General features: G+C 39.6%; 1 protein-coding gene across 20 annotated transcripts in view; it reads right to left on the bottom strand.

The window, feature by feature from the left end:
- Positions 1 to 19,226, bottom strand: part of ATF7IP (activating transcription factor 7 interacting protein) — a 93,037-nt gene that overhangs the window by 30,793 nt on the left and 43,018 nt on the right. For 15 of the 20 annotated variants that reach the window (XM_085539142.1, XM_015861874.3, XM_085539161.1 and 12 more), the window contains 7 exons: positions 9,267 to 9,341; positions 6,437 to 6,585; positions 5,171 to 5,308; positions 4,760 to 4,825; positions 4,070 to 4,143; positions 3,470 to 3,558; positions 1,302 to 1,937 (listed from right to left, as the gene is read on the bottom strand). In XM_085539142.1, coding sequence (XP_085395268.1) covers positions 1,302 to 1,937; positions 3,470 to 3,558; positions 4,070 to 4,143; positions 4,760 to 4,825; positions 5,171 to 5,308; positions 6,437 to 6,585; positions 9,267 to 9,341 — 1,227 coding nt within the window. Of the gene's footprint in view, positions 1 to 1,301; positions 3,104 to 3,469; positions 3,559 to 4,069; positions 4,144 to 4,759; positions 4,826 to 5,170; positions 5,309 to 6,436; positions 6,586 to 9,266; positions 9,342 to 19,226 lie in introns of those variants that run through there. The other 5 variants (XM_085539175.1, XM_085539186.1, XM_085539183.1 and 2 more) reach the window with 2 other exon arrangements.

Here is a 19,226-nt window from a genome sequence, read left to right as displayed (position 1 = left end):
AATTCCCTTCCTTGAACATCTGACCGTGCATTTCAAATATTTTATGGGCAATTCCCTCAGTTATCTAGAGGAGAAAACATAATCCCAATCTTTCCTGCTTCTATATGTAAACAGACAAGATGTTAGGCTGAAAAAAAAAACTCCGTTGTTCAACATATTCACATGAAACTTGACTAATGTATGGTTAGAGTGGAAAATATGTAAATGAGGCAAGCTGCGCAGGGACAGTATTCTTATTTGCTCAACTGAACACATACCTATTCTAGCAACCTAAGCAGAAGATGAATATTTGATGTAAACGTTCAAATCAAAATTCTTCCTCCATATTTCCTTACATTTTAATCAGAGCTTAGCAGCAACTGTGCTGGCTCAAAGCAGTGTTTCAGTTCTGGTGAATACCACTTGGTATACACAAAGGCTATGTGAACTGTAGAAAACAACACATTTCATAGCTCTCTTTCTGATGTATTACATAATCATACTAGCCTTAGAGGTAAACAATAATGCAAAGTGTATAACTTTTGCTTTGATAGAAAACATATTTGGACATGTATCTTAGAAATGGGATGATGAAATAAAACTAATTGTAATGTTTGTAATGTTGAGCTCTGCTTGAATTACTCCTAACTCCTACTGTGCCAATTAGAAAAGTCTTGGCTATGATTCCAACACAAGACCACTAAGAAAATCTTGACCTACAAAAAAAATTTCAATGTATCTAATTTCAAAACTGCAGAGATATGTCATGACATGTCAGAAAATGGAGAGAAAACGTTTTAAAATATCTCAGCTAAATAACACATCTGAACTTTTCTTGTGCTTTAAATTAAGAGCCTTTAAACCTAATTCTTTGGAATTAGATTAATACTATGTTGTGGGTTTTTTTCCCATTTTGTTTAAGTGTTTTGAAAATTAAGTCAATGAATATACTTTCTTTTCTTAGGAAAGGCTATCAGATAATTTCAGGAAGCTACATTAAAATATATATAGTTTATAGATATATCTTTCATAAAATATGAAACTGTTAGAATTAGAAGTATTTGATTTCATGCTAGGAATAATGTAAATCAAGTTCTAAAGAAAACAAAGCTTACAGAGTCACACTGTTAACTCCTAATTAGATATGATTTTCAACAATGGCTAAACATTGTAACAGATGATTTTGATCCTGATAATTTCAACAGTAAGGCCACTCAGAAGATACATTTCAGTAAAACAAAAACTTCCACGGGAGTAGAATATTATGTTTCCTTTTGACAGTGGTTTTCCTTTCCTAGTGTAAACATTCAAGCATAACTTACCAACTCTGGGCGCTGTAATGGTGGGTGGTTCAGTAGGAGCTGTACTATTAAATCCAGAGAGGGGAATCTTCATATATATGGGACCTCGACTGCTGGTAGAATTATTAAGTCCTGAAGTACCCACTGTGGGTAAAGAAGTCCTTGTGGTTTGCGCAACAGGATGTGTAGTTGAAACTGCTTGTACAGCTAATGTTGTCCGTACAGATCCAGCACTGGCTGGAGAGTTTCTCTGAACAGCAGGACTGGACACAGATGGGCTGTTATTTGGTTTAGTTGTGTTAGTAGATGCCAAAGATACTGCAGTTTTGGTAAGGCTACCAACTGCAGATGAGCTTTGTACAGATATAAATTCAACGCTGCCTGACTGCTGGTTAGTGACCAAAGTTCCTGTGGGGCCTTGAAGGAGCTGAGGCTGGGATGATACTGCAACAGGCACGTGCAGAATTACAGGCAAAGGCTGCAATGAAACAGACACTGGCTGAGTGCTGCCACTGGGCACTTGGCTTGTGCCTACAACGGGCGTTGTGTTAGGCGTGGAAATAACAGTTGTTGTCAAAGGGCTGGAGGTCACTGGAGTCTGAGGCTTAGGAAGTCCACTGGAAGGTGTCTGAGGAGCAGCAAGACTGGAAGCTGGTGCTACACGCAAACACAAAAACAGCATTTGAACCAAGTGGGTAGATCCACACCAACACAACAAATGAAAAATTCTGGCAAATGATTACATTTTTTTCAAAGAAAGGCTACATGTGCTCTTTTTTCTGTTGTACACTGTGACATTCAATGGTCTAGTTTAAGACAGTCCACACCATATTTCTATTTGAAATAACTGTATACAAATAACAAAAATTACAAACAATTAAGACGAAGAGGCTTGAGGAGCTGAGATTTAATTGATAAAAATACACAAAGTACAGCATTTTAAAAACACTTGCTACAGAAATAGTAGAGCAACTGGTCCTTTGGAAAACACACAAAAAGGAAAACTAAATCAAATTGACTAACTTGCTCTGTGTTGGTAGGACATTGTATCCAGAACGTCACAGTGAAATCAAGGATTAATGTGATTAAAATGCATCTGCTTTTATGCAACAAAATTTTGGGATTAAATGTGAAGATCAGGAGAATAATATACTACATATAGCCATTATATTCCTACCATGTTCTGGTTCTAAAAAAAAACCCCAAAACATATCAGTTTTAAGTAAACACAATTTTAAAACTGAAGATAGTGTTGATAAACAAATTTAATTAATTGTGGATTTCATTTTAAATTCCTTATAAAACTCCAGTACTGGAATAACATTTGTCAACAGCTCCTTTAAGAAATGAAGCTTGTGACTTCCCTTAGTTCCCCACTCAATTTTTATAGTCACTACTCAGAGAAAATGATAATCAGCATACTACTATAGTCAAGTGCAATAAAATGGCCTGTGAGCCATATGCTTCACTTCTCAGCAGAGGAGAAACTTTTGTGTTTTTCTGCCTTATCCAGGCAAGTAGTCTGCTGTAGCGTTTAATTTGCCCACATGTTCTGGTTGGCTGCACCAATGTATTTTCTGCCTTGCCTAGTAAGCACATTACACAAACATAAATTCATCATAAATGCCATCTAGAGGAAAGAACAAAGATGATAAAATGGCTGGAAGTTATAAGGAAAGGCTGAGGACAGTTGGAGGTGATCTCATTGCTCTAAAAGACTTCCTGACGAGAAATAGTAGACAGGGAGGTGCTGGTCTCTTCTTTATGGTAACTGAGGACAGGACGTATGGGAATGGTGTAAAGCTGTAGTGCGGAGGCTCAGGCTACAAGTAAGGAAAAATGTCTTCATTGTGAAGGTGGTCAAGCACTGGAAGAGTCTACCTGCAGAGGTGGTTGATGTCCCTTGCCTGTCAATGTTAAACATTTCAACAAAATCCTTAATAATACGCTTTAATCATTTGTTAGCCCTCAGGAGGTCAGGCAGTTGGCCTAGATGATTTCTGAAGGTCCTTTCCAACTGAATGATTTCATTCCATTCTAAAATGGGACTGTGGTAGGCAGCTAAAAGTAATTATGTCAGGAATGAAGAATTTCTACAAAATAATTTTGGTCTGTTTAGTAACCTAATTAATAGAAAGCAATAACACTTTCATGAACTTAATTTATAAAGTCCATAGGCATTTTCTCACCTGCATTCACAGGGGCTTGAACTGTTGCTGGTTTACTATCTCCTACATTTCTTTTTGATTCCAGCATCTGCCTCACTGTGGTGATATTTCTATAGAAAGAATATTCAGTTAGCACTTCTCAACAGATATAATGACGGGGGGGGGGGGGGGGGGGAAATAGTGCATAGCTATTAGTTTCATTAATTTTATAATCAGATTTTTCTTCTGCCCCCACAAGCAAATTAACTCTATATATTCTTCTACTAAAAAACTAAAACAAAGAAAGAAAAAAACCCACAACACTCACAGAACTACTTATTAAAATTTTCAAGTGTTTGCATTGAGTTTGCGTTTCGTCAAGAGAATTTTCTTGTTAGACTTCTATAATCTTTAACTGTTAAAACAACACATTGTTTACCTAGGAATGGATTCTATACTGTCCATTTGTGAATTCTGTGAGTAAAAATTGAATTTTACAGTTAAACAGCACTGAAGGAAGAACACTTTAATTAAAAAAAAAAAACAACAACAATCAAATAAGGGATGATCATGCATTACATGAGGTGCTGCAACTGCCCTATTCTGAATTTCAACATGATTGTAGTGATGTGCTTTGCTCACCGGTAGGTCAGATTGTTTGCATTTGCAGTGCTACTTGCTGCTTTTCCTGAGGACGGAGATGGGTTTAGTGTATTCTAAAAAAGAAACAAAAATACAAAGAAAAACAAAACAACTACATTAGCTTGCAAACTTGCGGTTTAACTGTACTCCATGTAGATTCCTTTCTACGTGAGCTTTATGTTTTCAGGAGCCAAAACCTTAAGGGAACTTGACACGTTTTGCAAACCTCCAGAAGCTATTTGGTCCTACCTACCTCTCTCTACAGGCCTCTTGTCTTTAGGATTTTATTGCACAAGAATCAATATTTCTTTTTGAACTTTTATGAATTTTTAGCATCCTCTTCATCATAGTAACTAATCCAAAATATATATTCTAGACAGAGGAATGCTCTTGTTTGTATTCATTCCTCTCTTCCCCTCACCCCATCCCTAAAAGCTGAGATTCATCCTGTACTCTTCGTATTGAAGTAAATTACGTTTTCTTATATATAATTTAAGATGCTTTCACACTATCAACGTATAAAGGACCTTCTGTGCAAATGAGAAATACCAAACGGATCTTGAAGACTTCATTGGTAAATATGGCTCACTTTTAGTCAAATAACTGGTCACATATTTCTGTGTATAAAATTTCCTCAATACAAGGCTTAGGTTAGCTCAGAAATACAAATACAGAAAATGCAGTTCTCACTTCCTGTTTTTTTTTCATGTCCTCCTTGGCAGCTCCAAACCGCTTTGTCAATCGAGTGATTTTAGCCTAAATAGAAAGAAAAGCAAGTAAAAAAAACCATAAACACAAGAACCATTAAAAAAATTACACAAACCAAAAGTTTATGCAACTAAGATATAAATACAAAAATTGTTTTGTCGGGAGAAAATATTATTTCCATGAAACACAGTATTGTGATATGACTTTGGAGCAGCAGAACGACACCAGTGTGTATCACAATCCTATGTTATATGCATGAATTTTCACTGCTACTCACAACTGTACAGTTGATCTGTCTATCCACTTTTTTTTTTTTTTTCTCTTCCCGCTGTTGAATCAAACTGCCTTCCCTAACAACAATGACACGAAACTTATTAATAAATGCACACTCACCTGTAGTTCAGTAAGCACAGTTTTATGCCTCTTGTTACATTCTACTTTCTCTATTCGCATTTTCAAGTCTGCCAGAGTCTTGTCAAATACAGCACACTGTAAAGCAGCAAGTTTTTCTTCTAACACCCTCTGGATAACCTGCCAAATTGTTATTTAAATTAGGGCAGGGGAAAAAAAGGAAAAAAAACATTAATCCTAAAATTTGGGAAATTGTCTACAAAAATATTCTCAACTCAGAAAGAATTTTGCCACAAAAGAATGACAATAGTTGTGCTTTGTCAATCAAATAAAATTATCATAGTCAACAATAAGAATGTGGTTGCATTGCTAAGCAAGGTTTTTACGTCTGTTTTTGCAAACATATATATCCCTTTCTGCCATTAACTCAAGAAGTTACTTTCACTGCAGTATGATAAATATATACAGGTTTATAATTGATAATAAGAAACTTAACAGAAGATACTCTCATAGTGTTGGGTTTACACACGTTAAATTTTTCCTTTCTTTTCTACTCTTGCTAGGGACAATGACATTTGAAGGACAAAAACTAAAGATGTTTAATGAAACTTTAATTTTTTATACATACTTTCCCCTAAATGCCCTGTGCCAGAAATGCCCTGTGGTTGCTTCAGTTGCAGAAGATAAAAATGGCAAAAGAGGAGACTAATTTCTGCCATCTACTTACTGCGTTTATCTTTTCCCTTTCTGTGCCAAAATCTTACTATTGCAAAGTAAAAATCTCCATTAAAAAAACAAAAAATAAAATTAAAAAAAAAGCAATAAAAGCGTCTGTCTGAATGCTACACTAAAGTTACAACATGCACCACCCAGACAACTAGTAGCTCTACAAAAATCTGCAAAACACTGTTTGATAACACTCATTATTCTGAGAGATTTTCTTTAAAGCTGGGTACAAAAAGCAGACCACATATAAACAATTATCACACTAAAATGCCACTTTCACAGAGATTCTTCTATTCTCCATCTAGTCACATTTCACTTAAGAATTTAAATGCTGACCACATTTCAAATATAGTTCTTGTGGCATGGTTTCCAAATGGCATTTGGTCTACGTAAGGCTACCAAGGACTTTGTAAATTGACCCTCTGTTGTTATTTTAATTATGTATAATTTTAAACCAAAACCATTAGAGAAACATGCATGTATGTGAGGAGCGAGTGTGCGGGAGAAGACAGGTAAAATGGCAGGAGTAAATAAAGATATGAGATACAGTTTTGCCATCTTCGTTCTTCATTTCCACTCTACCTTTTCTAACTTTTGGCCAACATCTCTTCTGGCTGTAATTTTCACTTGGAGTTCTGCTTCATAATCTAATTCTCCAACACAGCGACGCCGTTTAGAATGTACACTGTCCATGTCCTCAGATTTTGAACGCTTTCTTTTTGACACTTCACCTGAAACAATTAGATACAACTGCTGATGACAAATCTTAAAAACAAACAGAAACCAAATCAAAGCAAAATAAAAAGGACAATCAGAAGAACCAACTCCAAACAGATACCTGCAGAATACCATGATTATTGCGAAGTTTCTTCTTTTTTACCTGTCTAAGCATTTTTCATTCTAAAACACTAAGAATGCCTTCAGAAAAAACAATGTACTTGACAACATCAGAAGAGAAGAACGGTCCCTTTGTGTCCATACACTGCTGTCATGAACTCTGCTCTGTGATTCACCAAACCACTACCTCAAACGCAAGACCACACCAGTACAGCCATTCCCTTCTTGCCTGCCTGCATTTCCTCCTCTTTCTACCAGCACCATTCTGCAACATAACTTGGCTTCTGAGAAACAAAATAAAACCCTCTTCTGAAAAAAGTAATTTTTCCCCAGTAACCTATTAACCAATTGAAACTTCTATTTCACTCCGTCTTTGCAAGCACAGAATTATTTTCTGTCTGTAATGAATTCTTAACTTGTACCTCCAACCTCTGAATAAGAAAGCAATCAGACCTTTTTTCTTACTATTTGAGCAAGAAGGAAATTAAAAGCCTGATGAAAGAAGAGGCTCAAAACAGAACTATACTATGAAGGTTATTTCATTACAGTGATGAAGCACACAAGAGCAAAAGAGACCTCACTCATTCCTCCAGCTCCTTGCACCATATGCTCCAGTGATATGGATGCAGAATGATGTACATAAATAAAGGGAAGTAAAGAAAGTTACAGACCATTCTGTGTGTTTTTGACCATCCAAACATCAAAGACCATAAGCTTCACATTTGAGGATGAGTCAGAAAGACAGGATTAGTAGATAATGGAGACTGGAAAAGCACAACAAATAGTGACTTTCTATTTTTCTTTAATTATATTACATACACTGTGTGAGTCATATTTTTAACTTTAGAGATTATTTATTTATTTTCTAATTTTCTGATGGTCAAATTTCTGATGGATTTCCATTTTGAGAGCTGCATTAAAAAGACCAGTATACTAAAAATATTAAAAGGCAATTTTAAAACTCTCACTGACAATCTTTATTTAAACAAACAAACAAAAAAAAAAAAAAAAAAAAAAAAAAAAAAAAAAAAGAGAAAGAGAGAGAGCATAGGTATTCACATCTTATGTGAATACAAACACTACAGGACTCCATACAAACACTGCAGAATGCTGAATATTTGTGAACAGTGTAAATGTCTAAGGTATGATTTTTTATTTTTTCAGAATGACAGTGAATGGTAACAAATGAATCAAGAACTGATACAGCTCAAGCTTTCTTCCATCCATCAGAAAAAGCCCGTAGAAAGTAAACAAATTTAAAACTGCAAAGTTAGAAAACTATCCACAGACTATTGAAGACAAGTCTACTATGATTTTCTGTACAGTGTTTGCCTACTCCCAGTCTCATTTGAGAAGAAATGTAACCACTAGAAAATTAAACAATTAGCTTGTAACATACAAGAAGTATTTATTTATTTATCAGGGCATGTTCAATAATTTGTTCCAAAGCAGAGGCTACATTTAATCTTACTGCAGCACTTATGCTCCAGTTAACATCTTATGCACACTAAAAGATCTTCTCAGCACGTACTGGCAAGAAGCTTAAAGCCTAAAGCACAGCTACCAAGGCACAGCTAACAACAGCCACAGAACTTAGCAAAGTAGGGTGCACAGAAGACGGTCATGGTCACCACTCTCAACAGTGATGACTGACCACGTGACATCATTTCCAACAGCCACTGGAACAGTTCCCCTTGCCACGTCCAAGCCCTCATGCAAACAGAGCTCTCCTGGGTGAGGGTTTGGCTTTGCAAGTCTCCAGCCACCTGGACCATCTGGGGCCTCCCTTTCTGTATGAAGTCCTGGCAGAGAGAGATGAACTTCCTGGCTACAGGAATTACAAACTAGTGGGACAGTCTCATCACCAAGGAAAGAAACTATGGGAGGAGTGCAGGAGATGGAATAACATCAGAGATAATTAGACAGAGTGACTGGATGAACTGTAAGATCCTGCAGCTTCAAGAACCAGAATCTCCAGCTGTAACAGAGGACATAGCCAGAGCTTGTTCTGTTGCAAAATGGAAACTCCAACAATGACAAAGGTATGAAGCACCAGGAGTGTGGCTCCCATTATGCCTGCAGGTGCACAAGATAACTAAAGATTTGGATCTTCTGACATTTCAGATTGCTGGAAACTGCCCAGGGAAATGCCTGAACTATCTGATCCTGAGCCATTCAGCAGCATGATACAGAAATCAAGAGCAGTAACTGTGGATGACTCCCTACCTGCAGGGAACAGATTCCCATCTGCTATGGACAGGTGATCCTAAAATCAGGAAGAGTGCAGGGATGGGGTTAAGAAAGTTAAAATCCACCTTCAGCTCAATCTAGTAAAGGACATGAACAGTACGCAGTAAGGGCTTTCTACCAGTATATTAGAAACATAATGTTAACTAGAGAAAATATGCCCCCTTCTGCTGTCAGGGTAGCAAATAATACAGTAGAAAAAGTCTCTGATGTCTTTTGGCTCAGATCCTAATGAGAAACCTTTTCTTCACCTATCCTTGACACCTCAATGATTCTGTTTTTCTAATATGTGTCATCAGCGAAGAATAATAGTGTTCACATTACATACCTCTCTCTGTGTGTTTTTCTTCTTTGTGTACCACTTCTCTTTCTTTGTCCTCTTCCTCACTTCTTCTCACCTCTTCTACAAAAACACACAAAAAAAGTGTTACTAATGTTGACTTACAGAAGGTTACACACAGTCCTGTTTTGACTTGTGAGCCTAGGATGCTTACAAAACAGGGAAGAGAAAGAAATGTGAGAGAGGGGAAGTATGTGGAGATGATAAAAACAGAAGATACCTTCAGAGAAAAAGGTCTGAACTACCGTACAACATAGATCCACTTCCGGATTTTCTTAGCTTTCAAACCAACACAATGCCTGAAAGTCAGGTCTGAAAGCTACTTCAAGGGAAAAAAATATAAAAGTTCAGTAGGAAATTACTAACATGTTTGTTTACGTCTGGCAAATTCAACCACAGTATTTATGGCAGGATAAATTAAGATCCTTTTTTCTTAGTATTAATTTTAATGTTTGTTACTAAAAGAAATCATCCTAATCTAAACCCAGACATCTACCTCACTTATGACAAGGGCGTTGGAACTAGAGGATCTTTAAGGTCCCTTCCAACATCCACTTAAAACCTACATTTCAGAAAGTTCTTTAAACAATGAGCAAACAAAAAAACACCAACCACACTGCAAATTCATACAGCTTGCAAGGAAGTACTTTCTAAAAGCTGCAGAAAGGGAGAAATTTCCATCAACTTTTACTTCATGTTCCATGACTTCTTTCACTGTTTCATACAGGCTGTATTGCTGCCTTCTATGCTTGTCAGATACAACATAAAGCCATTGTTACATTGACTATTAGCACTACATTAAAATAGATCCAGAATATAACAAAACAAGTCAACTCTGTTATACGACGCCTGATTGCTACACTTCTTCAATTTCTATTTTCATTTAGTTACCACAGCACAGTTTACGTAGGCATTTTTAGAGGAAGTTGCGGCTGCAAAGATAATACTGATAGTCTCTTAACACTAAATCCTGCTTGCACAGCGAACACTCTTTGAATGGTTTGAAATAGTTACATAACAAATCCGCCAAAGGGATTGGTTACTTTCAAGTACTTACAAAAGGTTACTTTCAAGGTAACAAAGCGTCATGGCAGCTATACCACTTGCTTTTTAAAGATCTATAGATAAATTTCATGCACATAATTGCTACCCGTGAGACAAGAGCCATTCATGGAAGAATCTAAAGGAGAATCTCAAAGTTCAAGAGTACTTCTTCTGTAAGATGCAGATTTTAATGTTCAACCAAAAAAAAAAACCCCAGATATTTAATTGAAAGGTTCACATGTATGGGATGCTTTTAGCAGCATCCTAGTTTCAAAGCTGAATTATTATTATTTTTTATATGTGTAGGTCTTTATTGCTTGTTTTTGATTTGTTGGGGGCTTTTTTTGTTTTACAAAGCTACTTCAAGGCTGAAGAAGCTCACTGCTCACAAATTCCCATCACTCCCTCTATACACAAGTGGTTTAAACACAATCCCGGTTAAACTCTGAGAGTTATGAATCATCATATGGATAATTTTAAAAATGGATCACAGTTTATTTTTTGCTGTTAAGCTGCAAATTCATCATCCTTACAAGTAGAAGTAATGAATGCAAATCTTAAGAAAAAAAAATAATTTGATAATATAACTATGTTAACACTATATTTACCACAGCTGTCTTAATAACCAATTTTATTTCCTGTGGAACTGAATACTACAGCTTTGTTTGTTTTTTTTTGTTTTGTTGTTTTTTTTTGTTTGTTTGTTTTTTTCTGACTACATGATTTCCTGTCACTGAACAGCTGAAAATACCTTTTAAGAACTCCTACAACTTCAAGCATTCAGGTCCCTGCAGTAGCTGACTGAATGCATGTTTGGATGTCAGTTCTGCCAATATGTGCCTAAACAGAAATAATGAGTAAGTTTAAGCTTAGGCAAATCTTATTTGCAAATAGTCTTCACTGCACAGAACTACTCTAAGCCATAATCCTCTAACCACAATGTTCTCCTTACAGATTGGCTGTAACTGGTGTACCCAGACAATAACCACAAGAAAACTCAAAAATCTACCTCTTGTATGGAGTGGTAATCCCTGATGAAATCCTACCTAAAAGTTTCTACACAAAGGAAATAATGTTTTACAAGATATTCTAATTACCAAATGCTACATGCTCCTACTAGTATGATACACTTGCAGAACAGCACTTTTCATATTTATCAGGAAATAACAGGTTAAAACAGGTCGTCATGGAAGTTCACCAAGAGTCCACTACAGACTAGAATGTGTATGACTGTGTGTCACGGGTTACTTAGATTTACCTATGCCCATGACAGGGGAAGCCACCCCATGGGTCCCCCCCTCCCCCCCTGGGGCCCGGAAAGGAGGGGGAAAAGGGGAATGGGATAAAAACAGCGGCAATCTAAGGAGGAAAAACTTATTTTACTAAATATGATGTCGAAATACAAGATAACACAATATAATATATTTGAGGCTAACAAATTGAATGAAACACAGAGAGAGAGTCCCCAAAAACCGAGAGGCCTACTGTGAACTCTAGGCGACACGGCTGGAACACTTCCCACTCTCCGAGAAGTTCGAAAGAAGGAGGGCACTCCAGCCTGGGAACAAGATTATATAGTGTCCTGGTCTTGTGACTTATCATTACCCCTGTTGTTCTCTGGGATATGTAGTCTTCTTCTGTGAACTGCACATTCAATAGAAGTATCCATACTTTACATGATGTTATGATGTGGAATACTGATAGCAAAATTACAAAACCATGACATTCCACCCCTTATTCTACATTATTACATCATGGTTAATATATATACATATATATACACATTTTTTTAACTATGATAGCTAAATAGTAGAATTGCATGTAACATAACTAAATGTACAAATATAATAACTAAAATACACTACACATGCAAACATATATATATATAGATACATAAAATTATTGACTGCACTCCCCCAGCATCAAATTCCCTTGTGGTACACACTGAACATCCCCATCCTTCTGCATTACCCACCAAGTGCACCCAGGTCCCTGGACAAAGACAGTTCCACGGATAGGTTTGCCCTTTCCAGAAGCTGGAAGGACCGAAACAGCTTTTCCCAACATGTTCTTTACATGTACAACAGGGACCTTATCTCCTTCTATAGTGTGTAGGGGGCTAGATTGACTAGGACCATCACAACTGACAGATCCTCTAGTATTGACCAACCAAGTGGCTTCTGCCAGATTCTTCTCCCAGTGCTTAAATGTTCCACCAACCGTTACTTTCAACATAGTTTTCAACAACCCATTATATCGTTCAATTTTACCAGAAGCTGGTGCATGGTAGGGAATATGATAAATCCACTCAATGCCATGATCTTTTGCCCAAGAATTTATAAGAGAATTTTTGAAATGTGTCCCATTATCAGATTCAATTCTTTCTGGGGTGCCATGTCGCCATAGGACTTGTTTCTCAAGACCTAATATGGTGTTTCGAGCAGTAGCATGGGGTACTGCGTATGTTTCAAGCCACCCAGTGGTTGCCTCTACCATGGTGAGTACATAACACTTACCACTGCGAGATCATGGCAAGGTGATATAATCAACCTGCCACGCCTCCCCATATTTATACTTTTGCCATCGCCCTTCCTCCCAGAGAGGTTTCATCCTTTTGGCTTGTTTAATTATGGCACATGTTTCACAATCATGAATAATCTGCGCAATAGCGTCCATGGTTAAGTCCACCCCTCGGTTTCTGGCCCACTTATATGTCGCGTCTCTTCCTTGATGACCTGAGGTCTCATGAGCCCATCGAGCTAGAAATGATTCGCCCTTATTCTGCCAGTCCAAGTCGATTTGAGCCACCTCAATTCTGGCAGCTTTATCTACCTGATGGTTGTTTTGTTGTTCTTCAGTAGCCCGACTCTTGGGCACATGTGCATCCACGTGACGCACCTTTACAACCATATTCTTTGTTCGGGCAGCAATGTCCTCCCATAGTTCAGTGGCCCAGACAGATTTACCCCTCCGTTGCCAGTTATTTTGTTCCCACCGCTGTAACCACCCCCATAAGGCATTTGCCACCATCCATGAGTCAGTATAAAGATACAGCATTGGCCACCTCTCCCGTTCAGCAACATCTAAGGCCAGCTGGACAGCTTTTACCTCTGCAAACTGACTTGATTCTCCCTTACCTTCAGTGGCCTCTGCAACCTGTTGTGTGAGGCTCCACACAGCAGCTTTCCATTTGCGATGCTTCCCTACAATGCGACATGATCCGTCAGTGAATAGGGCATATTTCTTTTCATTTTCTGGTAATTCGTTGTATGGTGGGGCCTCTTTAGCACGTGATACCTCTTCTGCTGGTGATGTTCCAAACTTTTTATCTTCAGGCCAGTCCATGATTACCTCTAGGATTCCTGGACGATTGAGGTTTCCCATTCGCGCTCGTTGTGTAATCAGCATAATCCACTTGCTCCAGGTGACATCGGTAGCATGATGGGTGGAGGGAACCTGTCCTTTGAACATCCAGTTCAGCACTGGCAGTCGAGGTGCCAAAAGGAGCTGTGTTTCAGTCCCAACTACTTTGGAAGCAGCCCGAACCCCCTCATACGCGGCTAAGATCTCCTTCTCAGTTGGAGTGTAGCACTCTTCAGACCTCTTATATGATCGACTCCAGAATCCCAGGGGTTGGCCTCGGGTCCCTCCTGAGGCTCTTTGCCACAAACTCCAAGTGGGGCCTTTCTCTCCAGCAGCAGTATAGAAGATGTTCTTTACATCCTGTCCAGTCTGTACTGGCCCCAGGGCTACAGCACGGGCTATCTCTTGTTTAATCTGTTCAAAAGCCTGCTGCTGCTCAGGGCCCCATGCAAAATCATTCTTCCGCGTCACCTGATAAAGGGGGCTTACAATGAGGCTGTAGTTTGGAATGTGCATCCTCCAAAAGCCCACTGCACCTAGGAAAGATTGTGTCTTTCTTGCTAGTTGGTGGAGACATGGCAGTGATTTTATCGATCACATCTGTTGGGATGTGACGATGTCCATCCTGCCACTTTATACCTAAGAACTGAATTTCCTGGGCAGGTCCTTTTACTTTGCTTCGCTTAATAGCAAAGCCGGCTTGTAGAAGAATTTGGATTATCTGCTCTCCTTTTGTGAAAACCTCTTCTGCTGTATCGCCCCACACAACAATGTCATCAATGTACTGCAGGTGTTCAGGAGCCCCACCCTGTTCCAGTACAGTTTGGACCAACCCATGGCAAATGGTTGGGCTGTGCTTCCACCCCTGGGGCAAACGGTTCCAAGTATACTGAATGCCCCTCCAGGTGAAGGCAAACTGTGGCTTACATTCTGCAGCCAAAGGAATAGAGAAGAAGGCATTGGCAATGTCAGTGGTGGCATACCATTTGGCTGCTTTTGACTCCAGCTCGTACTGGAGTTCCAACATGTCCGGCACAGCAGCGCTCAATGGGGGTGTGACCTCATTCAGGCCACGGTAGTCTACTGTCAGCCTCCATTCTCCACTGGCTTTACGCACTGGCCATATGGGACTGTTAAAAGGTGAGTGAGTTTTATTGATCACTCCCTGATTCTCCAACTGGTGAATCAAATCATGAATGGGGAGCAAGGAATCCCTGTTGGTGCGATACTGCCGTCTGTGCACTGTCTTTGTAGCAATCGGTACCTGCTGCTCTTTTACTCGTAGCAGCCCCACAACAGATGGGTCCTCTGACAGGCCAAGCAAAACAGACAGCTGCTTAATGTTGTCCATATCTACAGCAGCTATCCCAAAGGCCCATCAATACCCCTTAGGATCCTTGAAATGCCCCCTTCTGAGGTAATCAATACCCAGTATACATGGAGCCCCTGGGCCAGTCACAATAGGATGTTTTTGCCAGTCTTTGCCAGTGAGGCTTATTTCAGCCTCCAGCACAGTCAATTCTTGAGAGCCCCCAGTCATTCCAGAAATATGGATTGATTCTGTCCCTTCATGACTGGAGGGCATTAGGGTGCACTGTGCACCGGTATCCACCAGTGCCTTATATTCCTGTGGTTCTGATGTGCCAGGCTACCGAATCCACACAGTCCAATAAACTCTATTATGCCTTTCCCTCCCCTGACTGAGGGCAGGGCCCCTCTATTGGTTACCTGTGATGACTGGAGCAAATCCACTGGTGGTTGGTATGTCTAGTAGTTCTTTCACCCGTGCTCGTAGTGCAGAAGTAGGCTGATCATGCCACTTCCTCATGTCTTCTCCACCGTCACATAGGTAGCGCCACATGGAAACACATGGTGCAATTGTACTGTTGTTCCTTGCTCGAGCTGGGAAGCGTGTGCGTTTAACAGCTGAGACTTCTGATGATACAGGTGAGGAGTAGGACTGGAATACTTTGATCAGATCCTTCATTAGACCTGGTGGCCCGTACGAGGATTGACCTTCATCAGTTGTTTCTGATACTATTACGGGATCATTACGATTAGTTGATGGAAACAATTTCTTGCACATTTCATCTAGTCGGTCTTCTAGCCGTGAGATGGCAGAAACTGCGGCATGCAGTTGGGGGAGCTGCTGATCAACGGTTTGAAGCATTATAATCAGCTCAACAACTCGGGGCCATCTGTCCTCGAATCCTCTAGATGCTGTTACCAATGACTGTGCAATTCTCTCTGGTGCTGTACTTGTGATTTTCTGCCACATGTCAGGATCGGCCCTCACTCTCTCAGGATCATGTTCGCTTGGATCAGGGTTGTACAACATTTTCGCCATGGCCAATTCCCTCAGGTACTGGATACCTTTTTGGACGGTATTCCAACTATCAAATTTAGGCTTCAAAGCATCCTTATAGGGGTACCTTTCTCTCACGGCTTCTAACAGCCGCAACCAGAGAGTGGCAGCTCCATCCGAACATCTGCTAATCCCTCTGTCGACACCTGCATCTTGGGCAATGCTTCCTAGTTGGCGAGCTTCATTACCATCTAGAGACAAACTGTTGGCCCCGTTGTCCCAGCAGCGAAGCAACCGAGCAAGGATACCTTCATCTTGACGCTGTGTAAACTCCTTTCTTGAGCCTTGGATTTCAGTCAGCTTCAGAAGTCGACGATAAGTGATTTCCTCCTCATCATCAGTCTCTTCTTCATGCCTCTTGGTTTTTCCCTTTGCTTTTTTTGGTACTGCTCCATGCCCGGCACCTGGGTCTTCTGCTGCCCCCCCCCCCCCCCCCTCTCCTTCTTTTCGTTCTAGACGCATGGACACCCGTTTCCATTTCTTGCCTTCCACAGGGGCAACTGATATTGCTACTGATGCCTCCTGTGACTGATCAGAGTTAACTTGGGCTTGAATCTCAGATTGGAAACTCTCTCTCTCCAGAATAGTATAATACAAAGCACGGTATGCATAAGCCAAGCCCCACATAAGGTTTACCTCCTTAGATCTCTGACCCAAATACTCAATTTCTCAGGGTCCCTTAGGTGTTCAAGAGTGAAATCCCATGACACTGCGGGTCCCCATGCTTCTAAGACTTTTCCTAAACCTTTTCATATTCCCTGCCAGTCATCATTCTCTGGTTCTGGAGGAGACTTCTGCATAGAACGAATGTATAGGAATACATATACATTCATTAATAGTGATAACATGGATACAAGTATGAACCCTATCTCAGTTATTGAAAGGTGTGTGGAAATCTGAGAGTACAACCTAAAAAAAGCAGGTTTTTTTAGCCTGTATAATGGATTAAACATGGTGGTGTTTGTAAAATTGCCTATTCCGTCTGGGATGCAAGTATTTCTAAGATTCACAATTCCATCTGGGGTGTAGATGCCAAAATTCGGACCATACCACATCTCATATAAGTACCAGGCAGGTGTCTCCATCAGTATCCACCTTATTAGGCCATATACCTGCACAATTCCACAACACCAAATTATGGTGTTAATAGTTGACCAATACTTTGAGAAGATCATAGTTGCTTTCAATCCCTTAAACAGAGCAACTGGGATGAAGAGTGGATTCATAGCTGGCAGGCTCTGTAAAAGTCAGAGCTAACTAGCTTTGCTCTAAGGGAGAAAGAAATCACTTTGTTTTCTATACAAAAGTTAGATAGCAATGCTGAGAATGTGCAGCTGCCCTTAATGTTGACAATTTGTCTGGTATTTCAAGGTCATGTTTCCAGTGAGCAAAAGATAACACTCCCGTAACGAAGCTAACGAAGCTCTTTAAGAGCAAAGAGAGAGTCATTCTAAAAGCTAAAAAGCTCTATGCCCGCATTCTCCACCAAAAAAAATCTGTCACGGGTTACTTAGATTTACCTATGCCCGTGACAGGGGAAGCCACCCCGTGGGTCCCCCTCCCCGGGGCCCGGAAAGGAGGAGGAAAAGGGGAATGGGATAAAAACAGCGGCAATCTAAGGAGGAAAAACTTATTTTACTAAATATGATATCAAAATACAAGATAACATAATATAATATAATTGAGGCTAACAAATCGAACAAAACACAGAGAGAGAGTCCCCAAAAACCGAGAGGCCTACTGTGAACTCTAGGCGACACGGCTGGAACGCTTCCCACTCTCCGAGAAGTTCGAGAGAAGAAGGAGGGCACTCCAGCCTGGGAACAAGATTATATAGCGTCCTGATCCCGTGACTTATCATTACCCCTGTTGTTCTCTGGGATATGTAGTCTTCTTCTGTGGACTGTACATTCAATAGAAGTATCCATACTTTACATGATGTTATGATGTGGAATACTGATAGCAAAATTACAAAATTACAAAACCATGACACTGTGGAGTAGCCTTCCTGAAAGGGACTTGTTGAGCAAGTGGAATGTGAGTCAGTAGTGCACTGCTGAAGCCATGAGGGGAGGAAGACAGATACTGGGCTGTATCCACAGAAGTATTACTAATACAGATGGAAATATTGTCTGCCCACTCTAGTCAGCATTTGTCAGGCTGCATGTGGAAGTCCATCTCCAGTTCTGGCCTCAACAATTCAAAAAAGATGCGGACAGATTGGAAAGGGTCCAAAGGCCACAAAAATGATCAAAGAGCTGCAAAACCTGCCATGTCAGGAAAGGCTTGATGTTTTAGATCTTTTCACTCTAGAAAAGAGAATGCTATGAGAGGACCTTGTCACAGTATCCTAGTAACCTAAAGGGAAAGGCAGCTCATTCTTCACAAGCAACCACATAAAGAAGACACAGGGAGATGGGTACGAGTTGTTTTGGGAGAAGTTCTGACTAGGTTTAAGAATTATTTGTGTTTTGTTTTTTTTTTTGTTTTTTGTTTTTTTTTTTTTTTAAATGAGATTCATCACTGGCACAGCATCACCAATATACAGTAGAATTCTCATCTCTGGAGGCTTCTGAGATGCAACTGGACCAGACTATCTCATCTAGGCTTTCATTTCCCACAAAAAGTAGAGCCTGATGTTCTTTCAAAGTCCCTTCTAGCCCAGACTGTACTATCACTATATGAAGAGTTTGGCTAACATACGCCATGTAGTCTTGAATCAAGCAAATAAAATGTGAATTTTTTTTTTTCCTACAATGCAAACAAAAATCTGACAGCCATACAAAATTTGTAACAACACCTGCAAATTTGTGCAAACATGCATCACTAAAGGCAGCAAGATACAAACCCAATTTAAAAAGGAATTAGGCAAGTCTGCTGATATTTATCTGCTTTCTATCACACAGAGCACTGTGTCAACTCAACAGTTCTCAACTGATCTCCAGCAATCACCACCTCAGATCCTCATCTGCTGCAGATACTACAACTTTTTTTGTGTGAGACCTTATGGAACTGCTTAAGGACCTCTAGCTCATATTGATATTGCAAGAACACTGATGGTATCTTAAATGCATTCAGTGTGCTTTCTATGTATTTACTTCTCAAAATGGTCTGTTACGTGAACATTATTTCACTCTTGATTACACAAACTGAAAAGATTTATATTGATTTTAATG

This window comes from Coturnix japonica, chromosome 1 (assembly GCF_054131305.1).
Source record: "Coturnix japonica strain WE chromosome 1, WE-NBRP24, whole genome shotgun sequence".
NCBI classification, from domain to species: domain Eukaryota; kingdom Metazoa; phylum Chordata; class Aves; order Galliformes; family Phasianidae; genus Coturnix; species Coturnix japonica.
This window is presented reverse-complemented; position numbering and strand designations above follow the sequence as displayed.